This window comes from Hesperophylax consimilis, chromosome 23, assembly GCF_061612785.1.
Source record: "Hesperophylax consimilis isolate HC1 chromosome 23, BYU_Hcon_1.0, whole genome shotgun sequence".
Lineage (NCBI taxonomy): Eukaryota > Metazoa > Arthropoda > Insecta > Trichoptera > Limnephilidae > Hesperophylax > Hesperophylax consimilis.
Window position 1 is genome coordinate 5,573,898 of NC_142858.1, and position 27,584 is coordinate 5,601,481.

At 34.5% G+C, this 27,584-nt stretch overlaps 1 protein-coding gene across 1 annotated transcript; it reads right to left on the reverse strand.

Annotated features, from left to right (window-relative positions):
* Positions 1 to 1,120: 1,120 nt before the first annotated feature.
* Positions 1,121 to 26,313, reverse strand: LOC149412258 (uncharacterized). Its single transcript, XM_089645861.1, has 10 exons — positions 26,202 to 26,313; positions 25,853 to 25,964; positions 24,848 to 24,973; positions 20,670 to 20,962; positions 19,543 to 19,797; positions 15,522 to 15,745; positions 14,764 to 14,950; positions 12,591 to 12,749; positions 9,377 to 9,487; positions 1,121 to 6,942 (listed from the first exon to the last, which is right to left on the reverse strand). Exons 1-10 carry the CDS (start codon positions 26,273 to 26,275, stop codon positions 6,711 to 6,713), a joined length of 1,773 nt encoding a protein of 590 aa, XP_089501987.1. The 5' UTR covers positions 26,276 to 26,313; the 3' UTR covers positions 1,121 to 6,710.
* Positions 26,314 to 27,584: the final 1,271 nt, after the last annotated feature.

A 27,584-nucleotide genomic window follows, 5' to 3' on the forward strand; every position in this document is an offset into this window, starting at 1 on the left:
ATATAGAAATATGCATATATTATTTATCCTATATTGTTAAAAACCATTTTCATAAATTTTCATTTATACGTAAAGAAAACACAAAAATGTATTATATTATATAAGATGATAAAAGTTAATATAAAGACGAACATGTATAATCTTTTGGTACGCATAATTTGTATCACGTGAAACATTTTGAAACGGCTTAAAGTCATCGTCTTGAATAGAAAAGCAAGTTTTATTTAGGTTACGCATATAAACCATATTTTTCCATGTACTTACATTGTTAAATTTGAATATTTTATTTCGTACAGTGAACTATTTTCACATCATTATTATTTAATAGTTTAAGATTTTCGCAGATTTAATGATTATGTGTATAAATAAGTAATTTAATGTGTTTGTATAAAGTTTAAAATTTTTAATAAAATGCCTTATTACTTTTATTTTATGTCTATTTCCTAACCCCGTCAAATTTGAGTTCGATAGTACTCTATGTTGAATTCAAATATACTTATGTGCGTTTTTGTACAAGTATATAATACATTTCTACTATGTTATTACAAACTATATATGGAGATAATAAACAAAGGAGGTAAGCACTAATTTTCCGAGGGATCCCTCTAGAAACATTTGAGATTTTATTAATACATTCATCAGAAATAATTCAAATAAACCTTATGGAAAGATTGATTTTCTAGGCCTGCTTGGGCAAAGTCGACCGTAAGTCCATCCATTAGCCGGACGGTGCGCAGATTATTGTTTTTACCCGAGTTTTATTACTTATGTCGTTAAGATTCCCACTTTATTTTATAGATTTGATAGGGCGAATTCAACCGCAGGTCTGTCCATTATATAGAGCCGCGCATCGCGTATTTTTGTGCACGACTGCTTCACTTACGTCGTTAAGATTCTGGGTTTATTTTAGCGTATTGTCTCATCTTAATACTTGAGCATTTATCGGACTTTGAGTCCGCAACCTGTTTATTTAGTTCAGAGTCAAGGATCGTACCGCCCTGCCATGAAAGTCGTTCAGAATGAAGTTTCACTGGAAAATTAAAGAATCGCCACAGACTAAAACTAGGAAAGATGGAAAGGCGTAAATAAGCAAACGACACTTCTTATGATAATATGTTTATTCAAGACCAACCTAAATAGACAAACGAATTATCGAAATATATATTTTTTATAGAAATAAAACAGTTTTTACCATGCGATCATGTAGAAGAGAAGAAGAACAAAAGTTTTATATTTTATGAAAGTGTTTTTCTGTTAGTTCATTAGTTTATAATCAACCCTATAATCGAGTACCTATCACACCAGAGGACAATTTGAATGTTTCAATAAACACATTTGATATTATTTCTTATACACCTTGCACACATTTAAAAAATCAATTTAGAATTGAGCTATATAGGTAGGTACCTATGTAGGTACATAGCAGCAGACAATATTTTTCATATTTTCCAGAACACAATTTTTTGGCTGGTGGGTGTGAAAACATACAAAGCATGATCGTTTAGGTAAAAAAAACATATTAAATTAATGATTCATTTCCTCAAATTCTTTTGTGAACGACCAGCACAAGAATGTAATTTAAATTGGCTTTTTTAAATTTTTATTTACAATCACATTGTTACTTTCCCTAAGTATTTGCTTTGCGTTTTACAATAATTTAATTTAGTATTTGCTTACATTCAACAACTTTGATGGACAGACAATTAATTTTTTTACAAATATAAGTATTCTTCAGTATACGTAATTCAAAAAATATTATTTGACTATATTATTACATTTTAAAGTTATGTTAAAATGCTATTTATATTATACTTAATGATATGGATTTATTTAAAATTTGGCATTACCTGTTAATGATTCAATATGAATGGGTTGGGTTTAGTCGATGCTATTAAATTTTTAACAAATATTTTAAAACTTTTACTTGCTAATGGAGTCGGAATAACGCATTGAAAACAACAGTTTCAAGGAACTTAGAAGAATTGTACAACACTACTCATCGTCTAGAAACTACAATCTACAAATAGAAGGGATGGACTTGCCCGAATCAAGCAGGAACTGTTTAAAAAATATAGGGTATATTATTCAATCTTTTCATATACTTTCTCATTCTTACATATTGAGCATATTATGCTCTTATGAAATTTGATAATTATTTAATTACCCATAAGATGATGTGTATTTAGTATTATGAATTAGAAAATTACGTATGTAGTTACTTTTCTTAGCTAGTTAATACAGTGAAGCCATTTGAGTATTATGGTCTAATCAACTAGGTTAAAAACATTTTGCATAAATTCTATCCGTTTGAGAGTTTAAAGTGTGCGAATTATTTCTAATTGGAGAAAATATACGCCTCACTTTGAGACTGTCTGCCTTAAATAATTTAAACTAAGAGACCCTACTTTGCATTACCCAAACTATGATACTTTAGTAACGTAAATTATGTTAGATATAGAAATGTAGCCAATCCTGCTGAAAGAATTGGTTTAGAACATCTGAATTAGTATTAGTTACTACATAACAAACATGTTTTATTCTACTGACAATTAGATGAACAATTTATTTATAAAAAATATAATTTATTTTATATTATTTAAGTGCCATTATATCTGAAAGTTTTAGCCTCAGAAGAATGGAAAATATACAGATATTGCATAATATATTATAGAACAATCATTATTATATGTGGACATTATACTATCATTATTATTACTGTTGTACTATAACTAATGGGATGCTATAGTTAATCTTTAATTTTAAGTCATTTCTTTAAAATAGTTTTATTTTAAGTACATTGTATTTATTGAACAGGCTGGCGGGATACTACATTCAAAGGTCTGTTACTACTATATACGGAAGTGAATTCTTATTAAACTTTTCTTTATATGGTTTTTATACAACATACATGATAGTAAAATAGTAATTTTAAAAACGTTTTACAGAATTAATTCTATGATTTACAAAGCAACTTGATATTTTAAAGAATTTTAGTTGTTTTAATTGTTGGTAATCTAATTAATATCTGTAAAGTGTATTTGTAATTGTAATTGCTGAGAATTATTTTTTGTAATTATTATTATTGATTTGGAATTGATCAATTCGCGTTTTCGTGAGTTACTTCGCTTACAATTATTATAAAATTATCTCAAGCTTTTGGGGATACACTTTTGTAAGGCGGGGTAATAATTTAATTTATTCGGGGACGGTTGAAGATATAACATTTTTCTGGTGATAAAATATTAGTCGCATAAATAATATCATTAAATGTCTCCACTGGATCAATGCCACATTTTCAATCAAGTATCTGACGCCAAATCTTCAATCATCGATGATACAAATTCACAACATACTCACTCATTTACAACACATCTGATACCACATATTCATTCATTAATGAACACATTGACAACATCAAGTATCTATTATCATACATGTATTCATTAATTTATGATACACTTTCACAACATCACATATCTGATGCCACATATTCAATCATCAATCATCATTGATACACACATTTACAACATCCCGAATTTGATGCAACATATTCATTCCGTGAAGAACACATCAACAACATCACGTATCATTCATTCATTTATGATACACATTCACAACATCACATATCTGATGCCACATATTCACTCTTGATGATACACACACTGACAACATCACATGTCATATCTGATGCCAAATAATTACCCATTAAGAACCTATTTTCAAGATCCCATCTGTTTCCACTTAATGCACGTGAATGAGTGACCATTGAAGACACATGTTGACAATATATTCGCAGACGTTATGTCACAAATTCACTCAATTATAACATATTCACATACTTGATGCCACATATCCACTCATAACCTAACATGACATGAAATCACTCTATCCATTGACAATACATATTGCTCTACCCGGCTCTCATTCTTTTCCAGAAATGTTTTACAATTACTCGTAATCTCCACTAACCTGCTGAGATTTCAGGGCGATTATTGTCTCTCCTTTCTGGCAACACCTATAAAATTACAATTTTATCGATATTCATTTTTAAGGCTTGCCAACACCCTAAACATTACTCAAACAATCTCCTAACCATTTCCTACTTAATCGTAACAATTCGCCCACCAATAAAAAATATACTTTTCGATATCCTCTTTTATGACTGACCAACGACATTATTCACCACTAACTTATTCATGGCATACCTCACTGAACACATAATTCCAAGAAGTGAAGGTACAATGTACATCGATTTAGGAATAAAACTGAGTTATTGTGACCATTTATTTAGAGCAATTAATTTGATTATCTGACCAAGAAAACTTTCGATTTTTGAACAATTTTACTGATTTCATTACTTGATTAAAGTGGGGGGAAATTATGCTTAATTCGGGTACAAAAACACGTCCACCTCAAAAGTTAATTACCTCAGTGTCTATTTCACACCCATTCAAAAAGCATAAAATTATGGGTCTTTATCAATATTATTTCTCCCTACCATAAGTTTACGTACCATGTATTAAAATTGAACGTGCAAAAAAAAACTTAAATATAGAATTTTAAGTATACTATTCCACTACTGGACTGACGGGAAGCATTGAATCTCACACTCTCTTCTTTAAAGGTATTAATAATAACTATCACAATCTCACTATGACACACTTGAAAGGAAACGGTGGTTTTTAAAGTGTTCTAAATTCCTATGTTAACAAAAGTGCCTGCGTTACCCAATGACATTACAATATATATAGACGCGCTGTAGAAAACTCAAAGTGGCAAGCAAAAAGCACGTCAAAAAGTAATCAAAAGTACGTCAAAATACTTTAGATTTCGTACTTTTAGTACTAAGGTTGTGTGCTACGTCTAAGTAAACTGTCTTTAAAAAATTCCAAAATGCTCTCGTATATAATGAGTGATAAACACTAGTAAAGGCCAAGGAATAATATTTAATTTGGTAAATTACTTAATTTTTTCGATTATACAGTTGTCATAGATAAAATGCAAGGCCGACTAGAGTATAGGTCTGGCCGCGCAGCAGCCAAATTACGAAGTCAGTGTTGGGTAAAACTAAATTTCACTATTTAAAATAGTCATCACTGTTTATTTACATGTTTGCGGTAAAAAACCATATAAATCAGCATTAACAAGTATCAAGTATCTGCCGTTGCTCTATTATGGCAGTACACTGACTAAATCATTTGACACGTAAAATTTGGCCAGCGCAAAGGCCCCTTGCTTCAGTCGGCCTTGAGAAAGTATTCGAGGCAACTTTTGAAAACGAAAACGCCGCTCGGTCCTATCGTTTATTCCGTTCATGCACACAAGCTAGGTAATTAAACCTAAGTCAACTGATACATTTTTTTATATTTTTTTGTATTTGTTGTATCTCCTTCTAGAGCTTGTATTAATTTTATACCTTTCGTCATTTTATGATCAAATCCCACAGTTAATAATTATTTTTGTTTAAATTATGACTAGTGTTTGATTATGCTTGTATTCCGTCACATTTAATTATTGTGTATCGTGTATTTATACCGCGGATATTAAATAAATATGTTTTTTTAATATTTTTCTTTGTCGTACGTGAGAAATGTTTGAATTGAATTTACTGGAAACATAAGAGTGTTTCTTACTTGCAAAATTTTATCTTAATTTGGTGAGACAATAATAAGTCTAGATATATTGTAACGTCATTGGTGTTACCTACAATATTAATAAACCCACAGAAATAAGTACATAAAATCATTTTAAATAAATTCTTGCTTGGGTTGTGATGTAATTGTGATGTATTGCCTGTCAAGTATGTAATGTGTACCCAACGGGGAATAATCGGCCATCTTTGAAAAATGTAATAGAGGTTTCAAAGAAGCATTAAAAACTGTAACATTAAAGATCTGATTGACATAATATACAATAATTAAGAAATGAAATGATGTAGATGGTTGAGATTAAAAATTGAAATTTGCAATATATAATAGTTTTTAGATTTGAAATACCTCATCACAATGGAAGTGATAAATCTAAGCTCGCTTCCTCACGGGTCGTAATGAAATCGACATCGCCCGCGTTATTTCTGAACAAGTGAACGATTGCAATTTTGAGGAAAATCAGAATATTATCAAAACAAATGCAAGTGCACTCGGATTTTCATGAACACGTGTTTCGACAATTATGTTTTTATAAATTAAGTTCATAATTTACTAAAAAATTATTAGGAAATCTGTTAATTCATTCGCAAGGCGTGTAATCCCATTTTTAACCGGAAATATCAATAATTTGAATTCTTAATAAAATGAGGTTTTTTGTGATTTTTCCTGAGAGAGTGAAACGCCGTACTATTCTCTACCCACTTCTATCTACGGTATTTAGCTATCGTTTATTTTTTTACACATTGTATACTAGGAGTATATTGTGGTAATACATCAGTAGGTGCCTTCTCGTTACGTCATGAAGAATAAAATAAATAGAGAGAAAAGGGTTGATTTTTTGCTGACCATTTTTCCTGAGAAAGTGTGACGCCGTCCTTTTCTCCGTCCACTTACATCTAAGATGTTTTGTTATTTTTGATATATTTTTTTAATTTTTCTGTCTACTAGGAGTGCATTATTGTAATAAACCAATATATACTCGTTGCGTCATGAAGAATAAAATAAATAGAGAGAAAAGCGTTGGTTTTCTGACGATTTTTCTTGAGAAAGCGGGACGCTGTCCTATTCTCCGCCCACTTTCATCTGCGGAATTTTGTTATTGTTGATATGTTGGTACATGCTCCCCTTGGCGAGGCCCGGGGACCCCTTGCAGATGTCCTTGTTGGAGCCCCTCGCGAGGGATTTGTAAGAGTCTCCGTGTACGTCGCTGAGGGACTTCAGGGACCCCTTTGCCACGATGTTTGGCCCCGACTTCAACTCGGGGTTTGCTCCATTCCAAGTTACATAGTCGACCCTACAAATGCAAAGAAAAATGAAATACGTATTAACCACAATATAACAAAATATTATTGAATGATGGAATTAACATTTTTTATTGGGTACCCTTCTTTAGCCAACGTTTTGGACAGCGTTAATGTGTCTATCTGACATGATGATGCACACTGTTAAACGTCCCTCACTGCACCACCAACTCAAAACAAAATAATTTTATTCACCGCACTTCATACATATTTAACACTTCACACAGTGAATTCCATTTATTTAACATAGCACCTCATGTTTTCAAACTCAAAATCAATAATTAACGTCCACACAATACATATTACTCAACTTAGACTAGATCCATCCCTTTTTCGTTTTTTATATATACAACAGATCACCAACCTCTCATTGGTTTACTCATCAAACATATTTCACTTCACATTGAAAATATAATAAAACTGTTGGCTTACCAAAAAAAAAAAAAAAAAAGTGATATGCAAAAAGTACCCATGTGAATCTCTTACAACAATAATTTGATAATTTGATCTTGTGGTGAGTGCACTAATAGCTCTTTTTAGTGTATTCAGATATTCACCTACAATTCTAATTTTTCTTTGTATTATGTCAGTTGCATACGATGCATGTAAGAATAACAATAATAAAACAAAAACTTAAAAACCAAATCATTGACTCCCCAGGCACTGCAGTGCCTCCTCAATGTTTGCAGAAAGGCGAGTTCCAGGATTTACAGCTCTGTTAAGAACCAGGATTGCAGGACTGAGGGAAAGGATAAACCATTCCAGAAACATTATTATCATAGAATCCCATCTGACTTCAGGATCGAGCATTGAAGACCATTGGAGAAAGATACTTGCTCCCACAATCTCAGATCCGATGGATTCCCGTGCTTCTCTGCTTTAACTTAATTTCATTTTCTATTTAATTTTTAATTTATTAATCTCTTTTTATTTATTTTACTATATGTAAATATTATTTGTACTTATATCCTCTATGGGATGTGTGGGATTGCACTAACCTCCCCACATCCTGGAATAAAGAATTTATTATTATTATTATTATTATAGAAACCATATTAGAAATAGAAATAAAGAAAAAACTAAATTAATGATAGAGTTAAAACTTTCATTTAAATATGTTAGGAATTCATACACTCCTTAAAGAAGGCTCGTCCCCTTTGAAATAGCCAATGTTGAACACGGATAGTAAAAAGGGATATAGAATTAATTTACTTTTTATCGGTGTAAAGCGGTTCCATGCTAACTCAACGCAGTGACAACAACACACTTTTAAAAAGTGATATAAAGTCATTAGAAACTATGAAAAAAAAAAATTTACCTAACCTAACCTACTTAACCCAGTTATTAAAGTTTTAGTTTCATCACTTTCCGTTACTTTATATAACTTTTTAAAGATATGATGAATTATCATTGTGATGATTTATCCGGTCACCGTTTAAAGCACTGTATATTTTAGGAGCGATGAACCAGAGTTAAAAAAAATTTTAACTTTAATTTTTTTTTCAGTAACGTTCATTTGGTGGATACTGCCAGATGATCTATTCTTTGAATACATCTATTAAAATTTCGATTTTGTTTTTGTGAATGAATAAATGTAAATATTGGAAGTGGAAATTAATCCACTTTTCAGCATCCGATCGAGCTGAAACTCGGCATATAGAATCGCCGTCGATGAAAATGTATTCTATCAATTCACACATCTCTATGAAGTTGTATGACATTACAGCAGTCAATATACGAAATAAATATCGTTCCTACCCAATCTGGGTTTGGCTCAGTTGTTAGCACGGTTGAATCCAGTCCCTAGGGAGTAAGGTTCAACCCTCAGTCTACTATATTACTTATACTTTTTTTTGTTAGTTTTAAAAGTTCACAGCAGTTAAGAGCCAGTCCCTAGAGTGGATAATTTGTGTGGAAAAATACTTAGTCAAACCAAAAAAAAAATCCATTAATAAATACATTTTCACTGACTTAGTATTTCTATACACAATTGTAAATGATTTAGTTGATAGTCACAAGGTAATACTAGAAGTCAGGATTTATTTCAGTGCAGAAATTCTGGGACTAACTACAATATGTATTTCTCTTTGTCCAGAATACTAATGGAGGGAAACAATTATACAAAGTCAGTGGACATCTTCAATTTATCTTTAAACAAAGATAAAATGTTGTTAATGAAGCAATTCAGTTATGTACAATATATAATGTTTATTTCTTAATATTCATTTGTAAAAGCCCTGAAAAAGGGCGTTAATAAGTAAATAAATAAATATTATGTAAAAGCCTTCTGGGCGTTTAAGTAGAATGACATTCGTATTATAATTAATTATCTATATAACAATCTTTCGTACAAGGTCCTCAAATCATATAAAATATGTAAATGGGTTAAAGTTGTATGGAAATAGTAAATATAGGTAAGTTTCTTACAGTAAAAGTTTATCCTGCGCTCCTTTGGCCAGTGTGCTATTAGCTCCTTTGGGTGACGCCAGGTATTTAGATTGGTGGCATCTGTCCTCAGAAGGTGGAGAGCTATTGATCCTGGAGAAATCATTCAGTGCTGGATTATTATCCCCTTTTACTTTAAACCTTCCAAGATCGGTGCTGTTTGAGCAATAAATAAATTATATCAGTAAATATAAACAAGGAAGGCTGCTATATTTTAAATGCATAAATAATATATTTTATTATTTAACATACATAGTTACAAATTACAACGCATCGAGTGAGGTACTTAAAACATGGAACTAACGAACAATATACCTACAGGACAATTTACTGATACCGATTCATGTTAGATTTGAACGAACCGAAGCAAATCTCATAGAAGTTTACTAAAAAAGAAACATAGAACCAGAGAGGCTTAAGGCGAGGCACTACGTAGCAATGCAAACCATGTGTTTTTGGTTAGAACAAACATTAGCTTTAAAACGATCAAGCATCAAAAGTCTTTCAAGCCCGGAAAAAATAAAGCATCAGTCTTATAAAAACTGTTTTAAATCTATTGTATAATATGGAAAATTAAGTTTAGGAAATAATCGTAAAACATTTAAATATTTGGGCTAGAACTTCGCAAAACAAAATAAAACATTATTTTTCGCGTCGTTTTTTTATTGCATAAATCAAAGCAGGCAGCTGGTGTAAAGCTGGAATTGTTAATTTACGAAAAATGACTGCAGAGAGAAATAAGTGCAGTCTAATATAAGAACTATTTTACAATTTCGTTGACAAACATTTTTTTCTTCTTTTTTATTTGTATTAAAGTTCCTAAGTGACCAAATTATTCCATAAATTCATGTTGGCCATCTACTTTAAACTAAAATCTGAACACTTTACAGTCACATCTTGCTATGCACACATTTAAATACCGACACATGTATATGCCTCAAATACCTTAGTTAAAGTTTTACCACGTAATAATACTAGGAGTAAATAACATACACTTTGTCTAACCACCCGAGTGCTCGCGTCAATAACTAAAATATGAGTTGAGTTATTGGCGTTCGAATTTGAAATTTCTCGGCCTCATTTAAAAAAAAATAGTGCTATAAATCCAATAAATTCACCTAAACCGTGTATCCCATATTTTGCGAGTCAAAAATGGAATATTGTGGCGTGCGATCACTCAAGACGTTTTTCAAACTCGGCAAAATACGCCGAAAATTACTCGTGTGGCCAATTCGTTGTTTTACCCGAATGAACCATTAGCTTAATTAACAAGTTACGAAATAATACAAAATATAATACACACATGAAGAAATAATATGACTTTTTTTAGTAGGTTTGATAATACAATTTATTATTACATATTGTTCTTAATCACTTAATTACCCTGAACGAGATCGTCTCCATCAATTCCAATTTTTGCAGACCCGAGTCATCTCGTATGTAGGTTAAAAAATTGACACAACATTGAAAGGGTTAGGATACAAAATGTTTGGTCACTTTGATTGTAAACAACCTCCCCCCTCACCCCACTTATTTAATCCATAGCTTACTGGACACTTTAAAGTAATGTGTAAATTGAATTTTAAGATTTGGACATTGAAAAGAAATATTTTTCAGACACCTATTTTTATCTTCAATTCCCAATTACGCACCAGAAGATGCTTCTAAATGATAAAATTATATTTAAAATATTTTTAAGTAAAATATTTGTCACGTTTCAATTGACAAGTGTGCAAACTGAAATAAAAACCTTTTGTATAAAAAAAACTAGCATTAAATGGTCAATGAAGAAAATAAAGAAGTAGTTATCTACTTCAAATATAAAATAAAGAAGTAGTTATCTACTTCAAATATAAAATAAAGAAGTAGTTATCTACTTCAAATATAAAATAAAGAAGTAGTTATCTACTTCAAATATAAAATAAAGAAGTAGTTATCTACTTCAAATATAAAATAAAGAAGTAGTTATCTACTTCAAATATAAAATAGTGTTTTTCACAAAAAAACTCTTTTTTTACTATGTATGTACATACTAAAAAATGCACAATTATAATTGAATAACTTTAATCTAAACACAATGTAAAGTATTCTGTGCTATCTAAAATATATTAATTCCAAATTAAACAATAACTTTGTAAACATCACTTATAGGTAAATACTTAATGCCGACCGGGTTTAGCTACAACCGTAGCTTCGTCAGGGCAGTATAATATTGTTTAATTTTAAATTATAATGTCACATCACAAAGTAACCGCTTCATATGAAGAAATATATTAATTCCTTTATTCTGAGGACGGAAAACTATATATTATGAGGTTTACTAATTCAGACTATAAAAACATCACATACTTTTTTCCAAAAATGTTCTCGAGCTAAAGAAACATTACTATACTTATGGTTTTGTCTGTATAATGATTACATTTACGTTAGTTGTGTCATGAATTATGATAAAACCAAATGGTTAACGCAAATAAAATGGCCAAAAAATGAATAAATAAATATTAAATAAAAACATAGATAATTGAGAAACTGCTAGATATCGTATTTCTTCAAAAAAATATGAATCACTTTCGAATGGTACAATTATTTGAATGATATTAATGCTTTGATATTTTTACCGTTTTTGAGATAAACATGCAATCTAGCAATTTCCAAATGTGCATATACATAGTTCCTACCTGCACACTGTGGTTTCACAAGCCTACATAATATAACAATATTCTACATGTATTTAAATAAACTGGTAGAGAATTAATTTTCATATTGGATTTATGTACGTAATTGAAATACATGTTAATAGTGTGGGTCACATAGTTATTGTATTTACAGGTACATACATGTCAGGTAACTTAACAAAAATTCGTTTTGTGCAGGTACAAACTTTGAAGTGAAAATAAAACAGTTTACTGAAAGGAACATCCCAATCAGAAAACAAGATGAACTGACTATTTATATTTTTGTTGTGATTTTTTTTTTGTATTTTTTAAAAGATAGTATTAAAAAAATGTGTGAGAAATTTCCTTCACTTTCAAGTATGCGTATATATCTGGCGGTACGGCTTAGATATTACACATAAGATTGTTTAATCTAAGAACTATACAATATCAAATTGTTTGCTGATAGGGCCGGTCGGTTGGGTGGGTGATGAGCCACAGGAGTGAGCATGCATTGGGCATTAGGACTAGAAGGTGCGTACTTTGTCACTTCTTTCTTCGCCTTGTGTCTCCGGTTCTTCTCCCCTAGAGTCGTCTCCCGGGAGGGCCTCCACAGGGACAGCGCGTCACTAAACAGTGCGGGTGGCGCTTGCACGGGTGAGGGTGCCGATAAAGCAGCAAATTTGTTGCACGATGGTATACTAGCAATTGCATAAAATAAACACAATGGTTGCCTTATTCGAGTTGACAAAGCGTTCATAGATAATGTTTTAGCCTCTGTTGACCTGGCTAAGCGATTCGGTACCATTTCTGTGCGACTGCGAAAATCGACCACTTCACTTAGGTGACATCCACTTGAAAGCAAGGATTGACGATTGAGCCCATGACGATTATATCTAGGTAAATAATCGTCATGGGAGATATTTGACCAATAGCAGCTGATAACAATCAATTGTGACCGAAGGGAATGACAGGCCAATCATGTCGCTTATCCAGCTGAGATACAGGTTTTAAGCCCATTTCAATCAAGCGTAGCAACAAGGGCCATACTGCAGTGTTAAATTAAAACACCGTGTCTTCCTCGAGAGTCTCAACCTTAGCACGTAGTATACCTTTACCAAGGCAGTATAGCTTTCAATAAATTTGCACACAATAACAACGAGGGATTATCATATTGACCGTGTTATTTGTTGCTAGGTCGGATAAAATTTCCACTTATAGATCGAAGTGGAGATTCTTTTACCAAACACAACCGTTTGAGGGTAAAAATGGCAAAATCTTTAGACAATCATCGGACAATCAAAAAAATTACCCTTGATGTTAGCGAAGTAAGCTGCATGGGCGACTTTTCACGATTGCTTGAGTCTCGATCAATGGCTTGTATCGCTTAGCGAGGTGGTAGGTACAGAGGCTTTAAGCTGACTTTAACCTATCTCATTCACTCGTATGTCATAACATGGTAAGTACTTTATAAAGAATGTGGTCGGAAAAAAATTGTGTACATAATGAGAGAACACAATGATTTTTCTTCGTTATGAAGTGTAAACTGGCTCTTCAAAGGAATACCATTCACCAGTCATTTCATTTAGATTACAACTGAAAGTAAGATAATGATTTTTAGGGAATGAAAGGAGCTTTTAAAGCAAAATGGAGATGAGTTTTTACGAGAAGAAGGTGAAATGATTTTTTGTAGGTACTTATGTTAAAATATGTAATTATTTTGTGCAACGTTTTCTCTTGGCACGTAGATATTACAAAAGTTTGAGCACTCTGGAATTATCTTGAAACTTGCACGTTTTATTATAATAGTATATCTTTCCATAAATTAACGGTAGAACAGTAGGTGAACATAAAGGTTAGCGAGATATGTTAAGCCTGGAAAACATTAAACATTTAAGTACTTACATCATATAAATTATATTTACACACAAAACACGAGTCCAAATCGCCAATCATCAAAATAAACTACTTACATCAATTTATTTTAAAGCTTTTATAATTTTATAACTAAAATTATCGATAGAAAAATTTTCCTTGAACTTATAGAATTTTAGTGATTTTAAAACTGAGTAAGTCGCTCGCAGCAAGACATTATGATAGTGTTTTTTTAATATCTTTTATAGTCATTGAATATTTATTTTTGTTTACATTCGTAGGTTCAATTTTATAAAACTAGCTAAAATTTAACGAAATAGTCGAGATGCTCAGCTATAGCGGATATTTCAATTGCTTTGCAGAACAAATTATTGGTCAATATCATTGATTTTGGGGAAATTGAGATTGGTTTTTTGTTATTCTATTATAGGGTGTTTATTATCTTTGGGAAATCACTGAAATTCTGATGATCAAAAGCACAATCATTCTATAGGCATTTCAGTGTGAATATCAAGAAGATGAGTATATAATGATTGATATTTTGGTATATTCGTAGTACTAAGTTGGATTAAGTATATGTTTAGAGATAAGAATGTGAGTTGGAAGTCATAAGTTTGATACGAATTGCGAACTAAGATATGAAATTTGAAATGATTTTATTTTATCACGTTTCCAACATTCACCATTAATCACATATTTTAAGAATTCAAAAGTTTTTTCCTAAGTTTTATTCTAGTATCAACTTAAATCATAACGCATATTCATGAAATTCGCACAAGTACAGTATTACAAGATCCATAATCGCATTGAAAGCAAATTTAGGCTATAAATAATACTTACTCTTCTTTTATCTCAACAATGATCTCATTTTCTTTTTTCTTCTCATTGTGTGACTTTACAGCATCTTCCTGCAGGACCACGGCGAGGATCTGTTCGGCTCTCTCCTCGCTCCAGTCAACGCTCTCCAGGGCTATTGACACGACCCTTTCGGGGATTGTGGAGTACTTTTGCTGGAGTTTTAGCTTTACTGTAAAAATATATGCAAAGAAATGATAACGTGATTCCCAGGAAAATAAAATAAATAAAAAATACAATAAAATAAATAAATTGGTAATGGTCAATATGGTATATTGTTCTTTTGAACAATATTAATTTTAACTTTAAATTTGTAAAGGTCAATATGGTATATTGTTCAAAAAAATATAGAAGTGGTCTTCAATTTAATAGAAATATTGAAATTGAATTTTAATGAACATCGTTTAATGTTAAAAGTAAATAAATTCAATGTGACCTAATTAAACAAAAATTTAAGCCTTTTTGGAGCCCAAATCCACATGTATGACTTGATCAATATGATAATACGGTGCTATTGTTTCCAGAGCGAAGACCTACTCTAGGTTTATCTTCCAAATTATAAGCGTTTTGGATGAAGTGAAATCAATTGGACAAATGTGCATCAAAAGCATAGCACTGTCAACATGTTGTGGTTTATTTATTTTTAATTCTGTCAAGTAACTGGCCCTTAATCGTAAAAGCCAAGACTTTCAATGGTGAAGAAGATGATAAAACAATTATATGAGGGTGAAATAATTCCTTACGTGCTTGTTTATCCTCGATGCTTTTCAGTCTGGGCGGCGTGGGCGGCGGCTTGGGGGGTTCGGGCTCCTTGCTGGCCAGCGAAAGGCGCGGGGCTGCTGTGTCCCGCTTCACATAGCCCATTCCCAGCAGACGGTCACTGGAACGCAGCACATTGTTGTCCTCGCCAGCCAGCACGTCGAGGATCAACGTCTCTTCCGCCTTGGGGAATACGCTCTTCAGGTATCTGGAGAATCAATTAGAACATGATGTATTTTCAATATTTTGCATCCTTTTCCAATAGTCCTGATGTGGATTGCATCATGACAGGTGTATTGAAAGGCAACGTTTGTTGGGGATTAGAAATACCTCCGACTAATATGTTTGATGCTTTGCACGACAGATACCCATTTGAATTCCCCGTAGATGAGATGGTCTGATGGTGGACTCTAGATGGATCAGAACCGTTAATAATCAGCAAAACTATAGACGATTGAATTAGGCCTACGGGGCGTCAGAAGGCTTTTGAAGAGGTATGAGGAAGATGGAATAGTAGGTGTGAGCCGTTGTGATAAACCGGTGTTGTTTGCCCAAAGTAATTTCTTAGATGTGAAATGATAAACGTTTTCAAATATCGAAATTATTTACTTATTAATATAATTATTGTCCTACGGTCTAGAAGGCGAAATTTCTGAAAAAATGCGAAACTCTTCCTCCGAGGTGACAACGCCTGATTCTGTGGAACGTAAGGTAAAGTTCATTCGGCAATTCTGATTGACAATCCGTTGTTAACAGACCGATTGTCATCTCTACAGATGCAATATGCAGAAGTCTGTCCAAAACATATTTCAATGGAGCCTGCTCTGAAGGGTTAGCAGCATTGATCCCCTGTCCACCGGTGTACGTGCGCGATACTCGACGGACACGAGCAGAACACCCGTGTACAATTGATATTAGCTTCACAAGAACGAGTCGTGGACCGAGCTATAAGTTGCGAGCTAAGCTGTTTTCGCCTCTTCATGACCCGCATTGATAAATCCATTCCTACAGCCCCTACCTAAACCTTCCTTATATCACTGCCCAACTGGGTTCTGATATAGTACCTCATGAGAGGAGACACAAAATTGTAAAAAAAAATGTCTCAATTTGGTAAAGATTAAACATGTAGGGCGCACCTCTTCTGTGTATAGTGAGGAGAGTTATGTTCAGGTTGTGAGGTTAGACCAGGTTAAGTTTAAGTTTGGTTTATTTAGGTTAAGTAAGCTTAAGTTAAGTTAGATTGAGTCAGGTTTAGTTATCATAACTCATGTTAAGTTTAGTTATGTTATCCTAAGTTATTATAACTTTTGTTAAGCTAACCTAAGCTATCTTATTTTAGTTGAGTATGGTTAAGTAAGGTTAAGAAGGATTAAGTTTGGTTAAGTTAAGTTCGGTTAAGAAGGGTTAAGTTAGGTTAAGTTAAGTTCGGTTAAATTAGTTAAGGTTTGGGTAAAGGTTACGAATTCCGCTTCACGGTAAATATGGAATGTTTACTTTGAATTAATACTTGAATTTTGTTATATTATTACTAAAAGTTACTATAAATGTTGGGGAACCTTTAATAACCCCTGCTCGCGTCCCCTTTAGAGTTATATCCCAGTTTTCAAGTAGTTTGTGGGCTACGCTAGGTTTGTATAGACTGGTTTGTGATTTAATTCTAATACGATATTATGAATATAATCCAACTCTTGATATGAACATAGTCGCCGTCGGCTACGACTATAACGGCGCCGCATACTAATTGACACATCGCGTAAGTGACTTAAAAAACGAAATTAAAATTAAAAGTGCATATTTTTCCGTCTCCCCCGACATAATAAATCATGTTTTGAATTAATAAAGCTAAATCCATTTATTTGAAAGTGAAATATTGCGTATTAAGTGAAGCGGAATAAGAGAAAAATAATAAATTAATTTTCTTCTATTCCGCTTCACTCTTAATACGCAATATTTCACTTTCAAATAAATGGATTTAGCTTTATTAATTCAAAACATGATTTATTATGTCGGGGGAGACGGAAATATACGCACTTTTAATTTTAATTTCGTTTATTAAGTCACTTACACGATATGTCAATTAGTATGCGGCGCCGCCGAAAGCGACTATGTTCATATCAAGAGTTGGATTATATTCATAATATCGTAATTCATACCGACAAAATATTTCATAGACACTGCTGCCAACCAAAAAAATTTAGTATTGCCATATAAAATAAATAATATCATTGTGTATAATTAATCCATATTAATATGTAAGTCAATGTATTATTTATAACAAATAATCAACATATAATTAAATAAAATAACCCGAATAACAAACAAATAGAATAAAATGTGATTAAACGTATTCCGTTTAGGTAGTTTAGGTTAGGTTAGGTTAGAACATGGAAAATAGGTATTAGAATTAAATCACAAACAAGTCTATACAAACCTAGCGTAGCCCACAAGGGTTAACTAGTTTTATTGTCAGAAAGCGTTCAAAATGGCCAGTTAAATTGTTTGTGCGTCGAAATTTTAAAGTCGTGTAATTCAGTTAATATTGCTTGCCGCAACCTAATTCTTCCAGATTCGGATTCCCCGGCCCAAAGTTAGTATAAAAATAACTAGTTTTATTTTTTAGGAATTTCGCCCATAAACCGAATTTTTTCCGCCCACAAACTACTTGAAAACTGGGATATAACTCTAAAGGGGACGCGAGCAGGCGTTATTAAAGGGTTTTTTTTTGCTATAGAAAATCACAGTTAGATTAGGTTATGTTATATATATTTTAATTTAATATTTTCAAGATTTTATTTTCTTTATCTGAATTAGTTCGTAGGTAGGTACTGTTCCTAACCCGCGCACTGGCTAGGTAAATAACTAGTTGTGGTATTTCCGGCAAATGTCACATTATTTTGTTTCTTTGAAATCTCGTGTGTCATATCGCGTAAGTGACTTAATAAACGAAATTAAAATTAAAAGTGCGTATTGTTCCGTCTTCCCCGACATAATAAATCATGTTTTGAATTAATAAAGCTAAATCCATTTATTTGAAAGTGAAATATTGCGTATTTACCGTGAAGCGGAATTCGTAACCTTTACCAATAATAAGATTTGTTTAAGGCTGGCCGCATACATACGTTTTCCGTATTCGATTTTCGAATTCGTTATCCGAATTCGGAACTCCGTGAGACTAGCGCAAACGTTCGTTTTTCTTCATTCGGAATGTATAAACGTCAGTACCAGTGTTGCCAACAAGGGCGATATATCGCCATTTAGGCTACTCAGAGCGAGAATCGGCGCCGAAAAAATCTAAAAGGCAACTGGTCGCCAATTAAGCTACTTAAAAAACATCAATTTTAAACATGTCCCGAAATTCTCTAGCCACCCCCCCCCCCCCCCCCCCCCCATGAAATTTATTTTTCTGGGGACAAATTTTATATTTTCTTGAAATTGTCTAGCCACCCTCCCCATGAATTTTTTTGTATTTTCTGGTGACAAATTTTATTTTTTTGAAATTCTCTAGCCCCCCCCACCCACGAAATTTTTATTTTCACGTAACAACATCAATTTTAAACATGTCCCACCTAACAGCAAATTCGGCTACTTTACGCTACCTTATGTATGAGAAACGGCGATATTAGGTCAAGATCCGTTGGCAACACTGTATTACGAACGGAAAGTTCCGTACGTTTGCGTCGGCACAAACAAACTGTATGCAATAGCTGCGTTCCACATGACGTCATTAGGTTTTTTCCATTCGTTTTCTCCGAACGCGCCGGCTCGCATTCGGAACGTGCGTAAGGAATTTGTTCCGTTCGGAACTAAAACGAACGTGTGCGGCAGTTAATGTATTTTCTACTGATTCCGTGCATTCGGATGTCCGAATACGGAAAACGAATTCGGAAATCGAATACGAAAAACGTAAGTATGCGGCCAGCCTTAAGTAGGTTAACTGAGGTTAATATTTGGCTAAGTTAGGTTAAAAAAAATTGGCAATATATGGCAAAATATTCAAAATCTCACCTTAGTTTCATCTTGGGCGAAGTGTGCGGCCGTGCCCTCGGCGAACCCGCGCACGTGCCGGAAGCACCTGACAAGGGCCGCAACGGGGGCGAAGCGCGCGGGGACCCGCCCAGCGAACCCCCGCTTAGGGCTGCCGCTGCCACGCCGGCCAGACGCGATAGCCCGGCCGGCGGCGTGCTGAACGGGCCCGGCGTGCTGATGGGGTGCTTCTCCACCTGCAGCGCGCTGATTACGACAGCCTCGCGGTTGTAGTATCTAGATAAAATTTCGCGTAATCTTATTAGGTAATGCATCGTACAAACTACACTTACACTTATTGAAAGAAATAAAATTCGCTTAACTACATTGGAAGAAAAAAATTCTATCCTAGTGGCAATTGTTTTTTTAAGTAATTTTCTATTTTTAGTTTTTTGAAAAAAAAATGAATGTTATTGTTAATTTAGTTTTCATAATTTAGGTATTTATAATAGGTACCTAACTACACACCAGCAAACATAATGTTTGGAAAAGGTATTGATCCATTTTCTGTCACGTGGAACTATAATATCCTAATTGGAGAAATGCCTTAAATCCACGAATTTGTTAACTTCTTTATCTTTTTTTTCTATTTCTTTGTCTCATAGTGTTAAAAGAATAAAACAGTTAACCGTTGAAGATGTTTGAAAACAATATTAACCACTCTCAAACAAACAAAAACTTGAAACAGAAAAGACATGAAGATTCGGTCGCATCTGGGAATTAAACTTTGGATCTCTACCTTGCTTGACCACTGAGCTAATTCGATAATTGCAAATAAAAAAGTGTATCCATGGACCAACAAATTCTAGACAAGGCGTGAGGGTGCTAAAAATGTAACCAAAAATAAACCAAAATTATTGGTTCCAAAAACATTTATCGAAAAAATGTGAATTTTTCGATTTTTTTGAATGATCGAAAGAAGCATTGCTTTTAACCTATTGTTGGTCTGCAAGAACCAAATTTGTCTCTCAAGCTATTACTCTTTCGAAGCGAGATCTTCCCAAGTTTGTTATTTTGTTAGTTATAAAATTAACCATTATTAGTTCGAATTGTTCGACCGAATTTGCAAGACACGCCGTATCGATGATTGTATCAAATACATAACTTACTTCTTTAGCAATATCTTGATGTGCGTATCGCTGACTGTCGGAAACATGGAGCTGATTTTCGCCACGAGCGAGTCGGTGTCCGCCGCCAGCGTGATGGGGCTGTCATGCGGCTTGCTGTAGCCGGTGCTGTAGACGCGGCTGACGGGGCTGTCGTGGGGCCGCATTGCGTTCACGGCACTATAAGCCATGCGACTGATGATGGGACTGCCCTTAGGCGTGAGCGAGAGCGTGCGGCCCAGCACTGGGCTGCCTCCCGATAGGGGGCTCCCATTCGAGCGCCCACCCAATTCCTGCTATGTTCAATATATAATATTAAAATACAAAAACATGTTCCCTGTGTATCTTCAAGACCTCATTATTAATTTTATCAAAATTTACTTTTTGCAAATAATCCTCTAAAATATGAAGACGAATTATTTGTTTGCGCCCGTACACACGCAATATGAATATGAATAAATAGTTTAGTTCAATAAGTTGTTTATTATTAAAAACGTTTTGCTATCTTATAAAATGTACTCATTCTATGTAGACTAGGTTAACTAGATATATTTACAAGCGGTATACTAACAGGAAAGCCCTCGTACCTGCTATTTTATTTTTATTTTATTTTTTTATATTTACTCCACACCGGAGGCCCTGAAGAAAATAATTTCCCTCAGGGCCTATGTCATATTTGGGGATGCTGTGTGGAGGGTCTTTTTCTGGAGAGGAAGGAGTGAACATGGGTCTTGAAGAGTCCCATGTTGTAGGAGGGAGGAAACACAGAGGCCGGCAGTTCGTTAAACAGCCGAGCTGTTGAACTTAAGAACGAATCGTAGAAGCGACCCGTTCACATGTGACAAGTGTCAACTGTGTACAAATGTTGGGCGCGCGTTTGGCGTGTATCCCAACTACGCACCGGTGCCGAAGGGATCAATGACGCTAGTTCCTCAGAGCATCTTCCATTGTAATACCGATAGAACAAGTACAGCATACCTACCTGACGCCTGTGCTCTAAAGATTGCAGTCCGTCTGTTAAGATTGGGGAATCTATCAAACGGACCGCCCGTTTTTGGGTCTAGAGCACAGAGTCTAGGGTTTGCACTCATTTGCACAGAGTCTAGGGTTTTTTTCAGGTATTTGGGGGCTCCGGACCAGAGATGGCTGCCAAATTCGACAGTAGGGCGCACTTGCGATTTGTACAGGGTCAGCAGTTGTGTACTATTAAAGTATCTGCGGGCCCTGTACAGTACGCCCAGCTTCTGAGAGGCCAACTTTACTCTGGCTTCGATGGAGCCCCCGTACCTGAGCTGGTCACTTACAGTTATACCAAGCATATCAATGGAAGGCCTGTTATAAAACTAAAACTATAAAACTAACTCGAAATTAATTTAGCACGTCTGCCATTCTCGAGAGAGCGTATACATAAAGGTAAAGTTCACCCTCTCCGCGGACTGGTTAGGTAATAGATTAACGAACTTACAATGCGTTCGTCAGCAAGCCAGAAACCCCCATTTTCAACCCAAGGAAAAACCGCACTAAAGCGTTCAGGTGTCTTAATAAAGAAATTATATAGATAGCAGAATATTGGCAAGACTTTTGCAAAATACTTATACCAAATGTTCCTCTCACTAAGAACGGGTTGTTTCGCAGAATTTGAACAATTCATCAAAATTAAAAGTAGATTTTCAAGTTTTGTAATTATATAATTATTTGTTATGTTGTTTCACAAAACTGTAATTATGAAAGAACTTGAATAGAACCCTCAAAGAAATTTGAAATTTGATGAATTCCTAATAGACGCGTTTAATTTTACACAATGGATTTGATAATAACCCTACTATTTATCCTATATTAATGATTGTTTATAAGGTTTATACAATTTAAAACATGTTCACAAAAAAGGTTGTTTAAGTTGCAAAACGTTTTAGTTACACTACGCTTAAGTTACTGATTGGTCGTAAATGTGGAGAGACATGAACAAGCTTTTTAAAAATACTTTAATACCTACATTTAATGTCAGATTTTCACAACGTTTTCGCGCTATAAACGTGTTTTTGTGGTGTCTTATTTTATAATATCAGACCGGTCAGTGGTTGAGTGGGCATAGCGCTTGGGTCTAACCCGAGCGTCGCGTGTTCGATTCCTCGGCTGGCTAAGTCCTCCATCACAACACAAGCAACATTTTCGGCTTTCTGTGGTGGTAGTAGGAGATTTTCAAACATTGTTGGGTTATTCGTAACCCGGGAATGTTTGTCTTTCTTTTTAAAATAAAAAAAATATATATATTATTTTAGCTCTTTCTTTCAGGATAGTTATTTTATTAATTTACTCATTCAATGTGGGTTAGGTTAGGTTGGGTTATAACTATTCCCACGCACGTTTGACGTTTTATTTCTGATCGTCTTCTTTAAGATCTACTCCTCCGGATGAATTTTTGAACCACCTATTGGACACCCGTTAGTAGGACTTCAAACATAGCAGTTTACGTCTCACCTTAAATACGCACAGCTCGCATCGGCGATTTGCCTGGGCCTCGATTCTCGACGAAGTCATTCCACTCAAGCAACGAGTGGTCGACCCACTCGTTGTTCGAGTGGAAAGACTTTTGACGTTTGGCGGACGTAAGTGTGTACCACCGACGAGACTCAATAATAAGAATGTCGACCAATGATTGCAAGCGGCTTGGATTAGAGAATCGATACCCTGGTTCATGTTCAAGATGTCGCATCAGATCTTGAAGGTGCCCATTTCAATAATTGTCAGCAACCTACTCCTCCCCTTAACTACACAACACACAACTACAACAAATTCAACATAACTAACACGGTAACCGGACAAAATAGAATACTGACGAAACAGAACATAATAAAATAATAGGTTGTTAGTTTAGTTGAGGTTTAGGTTAGGTTAGGTTAGATAAGATTAGATATTTCCACGTCCAAAATAATTGTCGTGATTAATTATTATACCGTTTTGCTCTTGTCCTTATTTAGTCTAAATCTAACATTTCGGACAACTTTACCTTGTCCATCATCAGAGAAGACACAGAGAAAACTTACTGATATGAAATATTGTTAATTATTAAAAAACTGGTCAAATTTTTCGTTTTCCTGCTAAAAATGGGACTGCGGGCCTATAACGAATCACAAGTTTCATAATAAAATATCAGTAAAGCACTAATATGTTAAGAAGAAGTCGGAACACGTGTTCTAAGACAAGCCACCTGCGTTGAACATGTGATCAGATATATTCTGATTGACTAAAATATTACTAGGAAATGGTATCTTGATTTTAAAAAGTCATACTCATTTTTCTCCGTGGATGTGTAGATTTCTGTTCTACACGGTGAATCATATCATCATCCGGCGCAGAAAAGAGGACTAATCTATACATTGGTGACCCGAGCGACAGATTATGTGGATGCATTGGAGCAAAACGGTCACCCCGTAAGACAGATAAAGCAAATCCGATTAACCAAATCTACCCCAAAGTATGTTAGAATTGAAAAAAATTCAAAAGGCAAAGCTTTCTTGCTTTATGTTCACAATGTTGATGGCAAAATTACCTTGGTACAAGAAAACATTAAGACTGTCTTCCGAACTACGACAAAAATCCAAGATTTTCTAGGGCCTGCAAAAGCCAAATTTACTCTTGAGATAGATGGATGTGACAAGTTGTACATGTGTAGGCCAGACAGAACGAACCACCTCTAAAAGGATCTCAGAACATTTTCGAAAAACTTGGCCATCCATATAAAATTACAATTGATAATAAATTGAAACCTGCCATTAATTTGTATTTTGCCTGAAGTGTTAGGAAGATCCAAAACGCATTAAGCTTGCCTATTTATGGAAGCAATTAAAATTCGCAAAAATTCCATGAACATAGGAACGTCATGTATTATTTCTTGTTTTCCAGTATTAGACACACTAAGTCTAAGAGGATTAACTCTGTATTAATACGATATCATTTCTATACGCATAAACACACTTAGCCTTAATCTGCACCTAATTCTCCAATAGAAGATGTACTATTTAATACTTCCGAAACGTTGGCTAAAGAAGCAGGAAGCGCAACACGACATAATAACTCGATAGGTTAGATTTGTTTTTTTTTTGTTGTTCTATCTTCAGTATTCTATTTTGCCACGGACACAAATGTAGTAGGTAAAATTGTGGGTGGGTGTGTATATTTACCAGTATCTGCTTGGGAAGCGCCTTGGGGCTGTACGTGGTGGGGTAGGGCGGGGGCTGGAAGGCGTGCTGCGGGGGGAGCGGCGAGGGGTACGGGTACACGAGGTACGGCGACGCGTGCCCCGGCAGCTTGCAATACAACGCCACAGGTCAAAAGGGTTATTCTATTCACTACGCTGGAGGGACATATATAAATGCTGGGTAGGGACTTTTTGATTAAATGTCGGGAAATTCGGTAAAAGTAACCGTTTAGTAAAAGGGTTATACTATTTACTACGCTGCGTGGAAATATTCAAATAATTTGTAGGAACTTTTATAAAAAGAGTTATCCAGTGGTGAAATTGATTAGTGTATGACAAAATGTTGTTACTATTTACTACACATTGGGAAAATTAGAGTTATTGTGTCGAGTTGTTGTTCTCAAAAAATATCAAAGAAAATGAAAATGATGAAAATATTTAATAAAATGTAGCAAAAATCTCTCGACAAATGCTTTAGTTGGATTTAAATATAATGTAAAGATAGGCATAAAAAATATATATTATATTAAAAAATAACTTTTTTAACTTAAAAACTAAAAGAGTTTACGAGAAACTTGTTGTAAATCGGTAGGAATTGGGTATGCGGGAACTTAAACTGATAAAAAATATTCATTCCACACGTCTGCCAACAACTACAAGTATTTAATATTTTGGTAATTTACTAGTTAGTTTTTCCCATAACGAGGTTAAACTTTGAGATTTAATATAATTGTTGCACATGTACAGTAGGTTTAATAATAAAATAAATATTGCGTAGAACGGAGAATAAATGCCATTCACTTACAAAACAGGTACAACACGTTTAGAGATATTGGAAAGGCGACATTTACGATTTCAAAGATAAACAAATAACATTTGTATTTTCCGCTGAAAAAGGGCATAATTTGTCACTGCAAGTGATAATAATAATAATCGCTATCTGTGTTTAATATAATATTATAATTGTAGTAATCAATTAATTAAATACCTGCGGAATATAATCCAGCCCGTAAGGCTGAGTATTATAAATCTGCTGCGCTTTCTGCCGAATTCTCGGATCCTCCCAGCTTGTCATCTTTGTCAAGTAATTAATATAATAACTGTAAGGAAACAACGAACAATGATTAACGAATAACTCGCACAAGTATACACATGAAAGATTAGGCAATGCTTAATATCACAGTGCGATTCCGACAATAATAAACGCAGGGAACTTTTGCGCCTTAAATATAACGAAAGTTATAACGCAATGTTTTGGGTGTAGTGGAAACAAGGCGCAATTGTTAAAATCAGGCGATAAACATGTTGAAAAAAGGTGACAATGCATGAATACTCACTGCTTGCCGGTCCTGCGGTCGAATTTGCACTCCCAGCCAGGAGGGAATATGTTTTGATCAATATTTTCAGTCATTTTGTGTTTGATTACTTTTGAGGCGCGCTGTATGAACGCTGTCAGGGGCGCCACTATAAGGAGCGGGCAAAATCAATAACAACCCTCCCAAGCGACGCGGCTGGCGGAGCGGAGAGCCAGTGTGCGTCGCACGCCCCTCCCCCTCCCCCGCGGCGCTATCTCAATCAGTCCCTGAATGTCAAATTCAGCACAATTGGCCTGTGTATTATTATTATTATCTATCTTATTTTCAAGGAAATAACAAGTCAAACATTAATAATATCTTATATTCATGCGAATCAAGAAAATGTAACACTATTATAACTATTGTGTAGCTTTTGCAGTTGAATGATGGTATTCAATTTATTCAACTTATTATAATGTATTAATCATATTTTAAAATTATATTGTAGAAAGATAAATCAAGTTCTACTCCCCATCTTGGTATGAGAATTCCACCATATTTTTTCTTATTCAATATTAATGAATTATACTTATTCAAAATTAATAAAAGCCCTACATTCACAGGGATACGACTAACTAACTAACTAACTAACTAACTAAGGTACGCAAAGAGGACGGACCGCCAAACAACTCGGTCTTGGAACACACTTCTTCCCTCATTCACATTCATACATCGTCTCATACTCTTCTATTATTCTGACTCTTGACATGGGCCGACTCGAGTATCTGATTCACTTGATCGTGCCATGTCTTCCTCGGGCGTCCCCGACTTCTGCTACCATTCGCATTTGCATCATGTATCCTCCTTACACTCCTATCTTCGCTCATTCGCTCTACATGCCCAAACCATCTAAACCATCGGATCTCCACATTCCTCACACGATCAAACATGGTTTTACCACACATACGCCTCAGGGATCTCATTTCAACAGCATTTAATCTACTTTCATCCTTTATTTGCCAGTTCCATGCCTCACTTCCATACATCAAGGTAGGTACCAGCACTCCGTTGTGGACTGCTAACTTCGCTTCTTTAGACATTTTTTTGTTAGCGCCAACGGCGCTCAGTCCTCCATTAACGGAATTACCTGCATTTACCCTTCTTTCAATATCTCTGTCAGCCTTCCCATCTCTCGTAAACATACTTCTTAAATACACAAACTCATCCACCTGCTCCAAGTATCCGATATTGATGCTGTGTACTCGCCTCGCAAACAACTTATCGCGCATAGTCGCCACCAATCATTGTTGAATACTCGATTCTCAAAACTAGAATGCTTTCATTACCCAATCACAACCAAACAGTTGCTGTAACTGTCATTCTTAAATCCAGCCATCCTTCATTGACTGTTTTCTTTCTTAGCAT

What these genes read in the sequence shown, in the direction of transcription:
- LOC149412258 (XM_089645861.1), bottom strand. Translation starts at nt 26,275, where the DNA reads ATGACTGAAAATATTGATCAAAACATATTCCCTCCTGGCTGGGAGTGC. An exon ending in GGCTGGATTATATTCCGCAG is followed by an intron (nt 24,974 to 25,852) that starts GTATTTAATTAA and finishes TTGTATTGCAAG; the next exon opens with CTGCCGGGGCACGCGTCGCC. An exon ending in TCGCCCAAGATGAAACTAAG is followed by an intron (nt 15,746 to 19,542) that starts GTGAGATTTTGA and finishes TTGATTCTCCAG; the next exon opens with ATACCTGAAGAGCGTATTCC.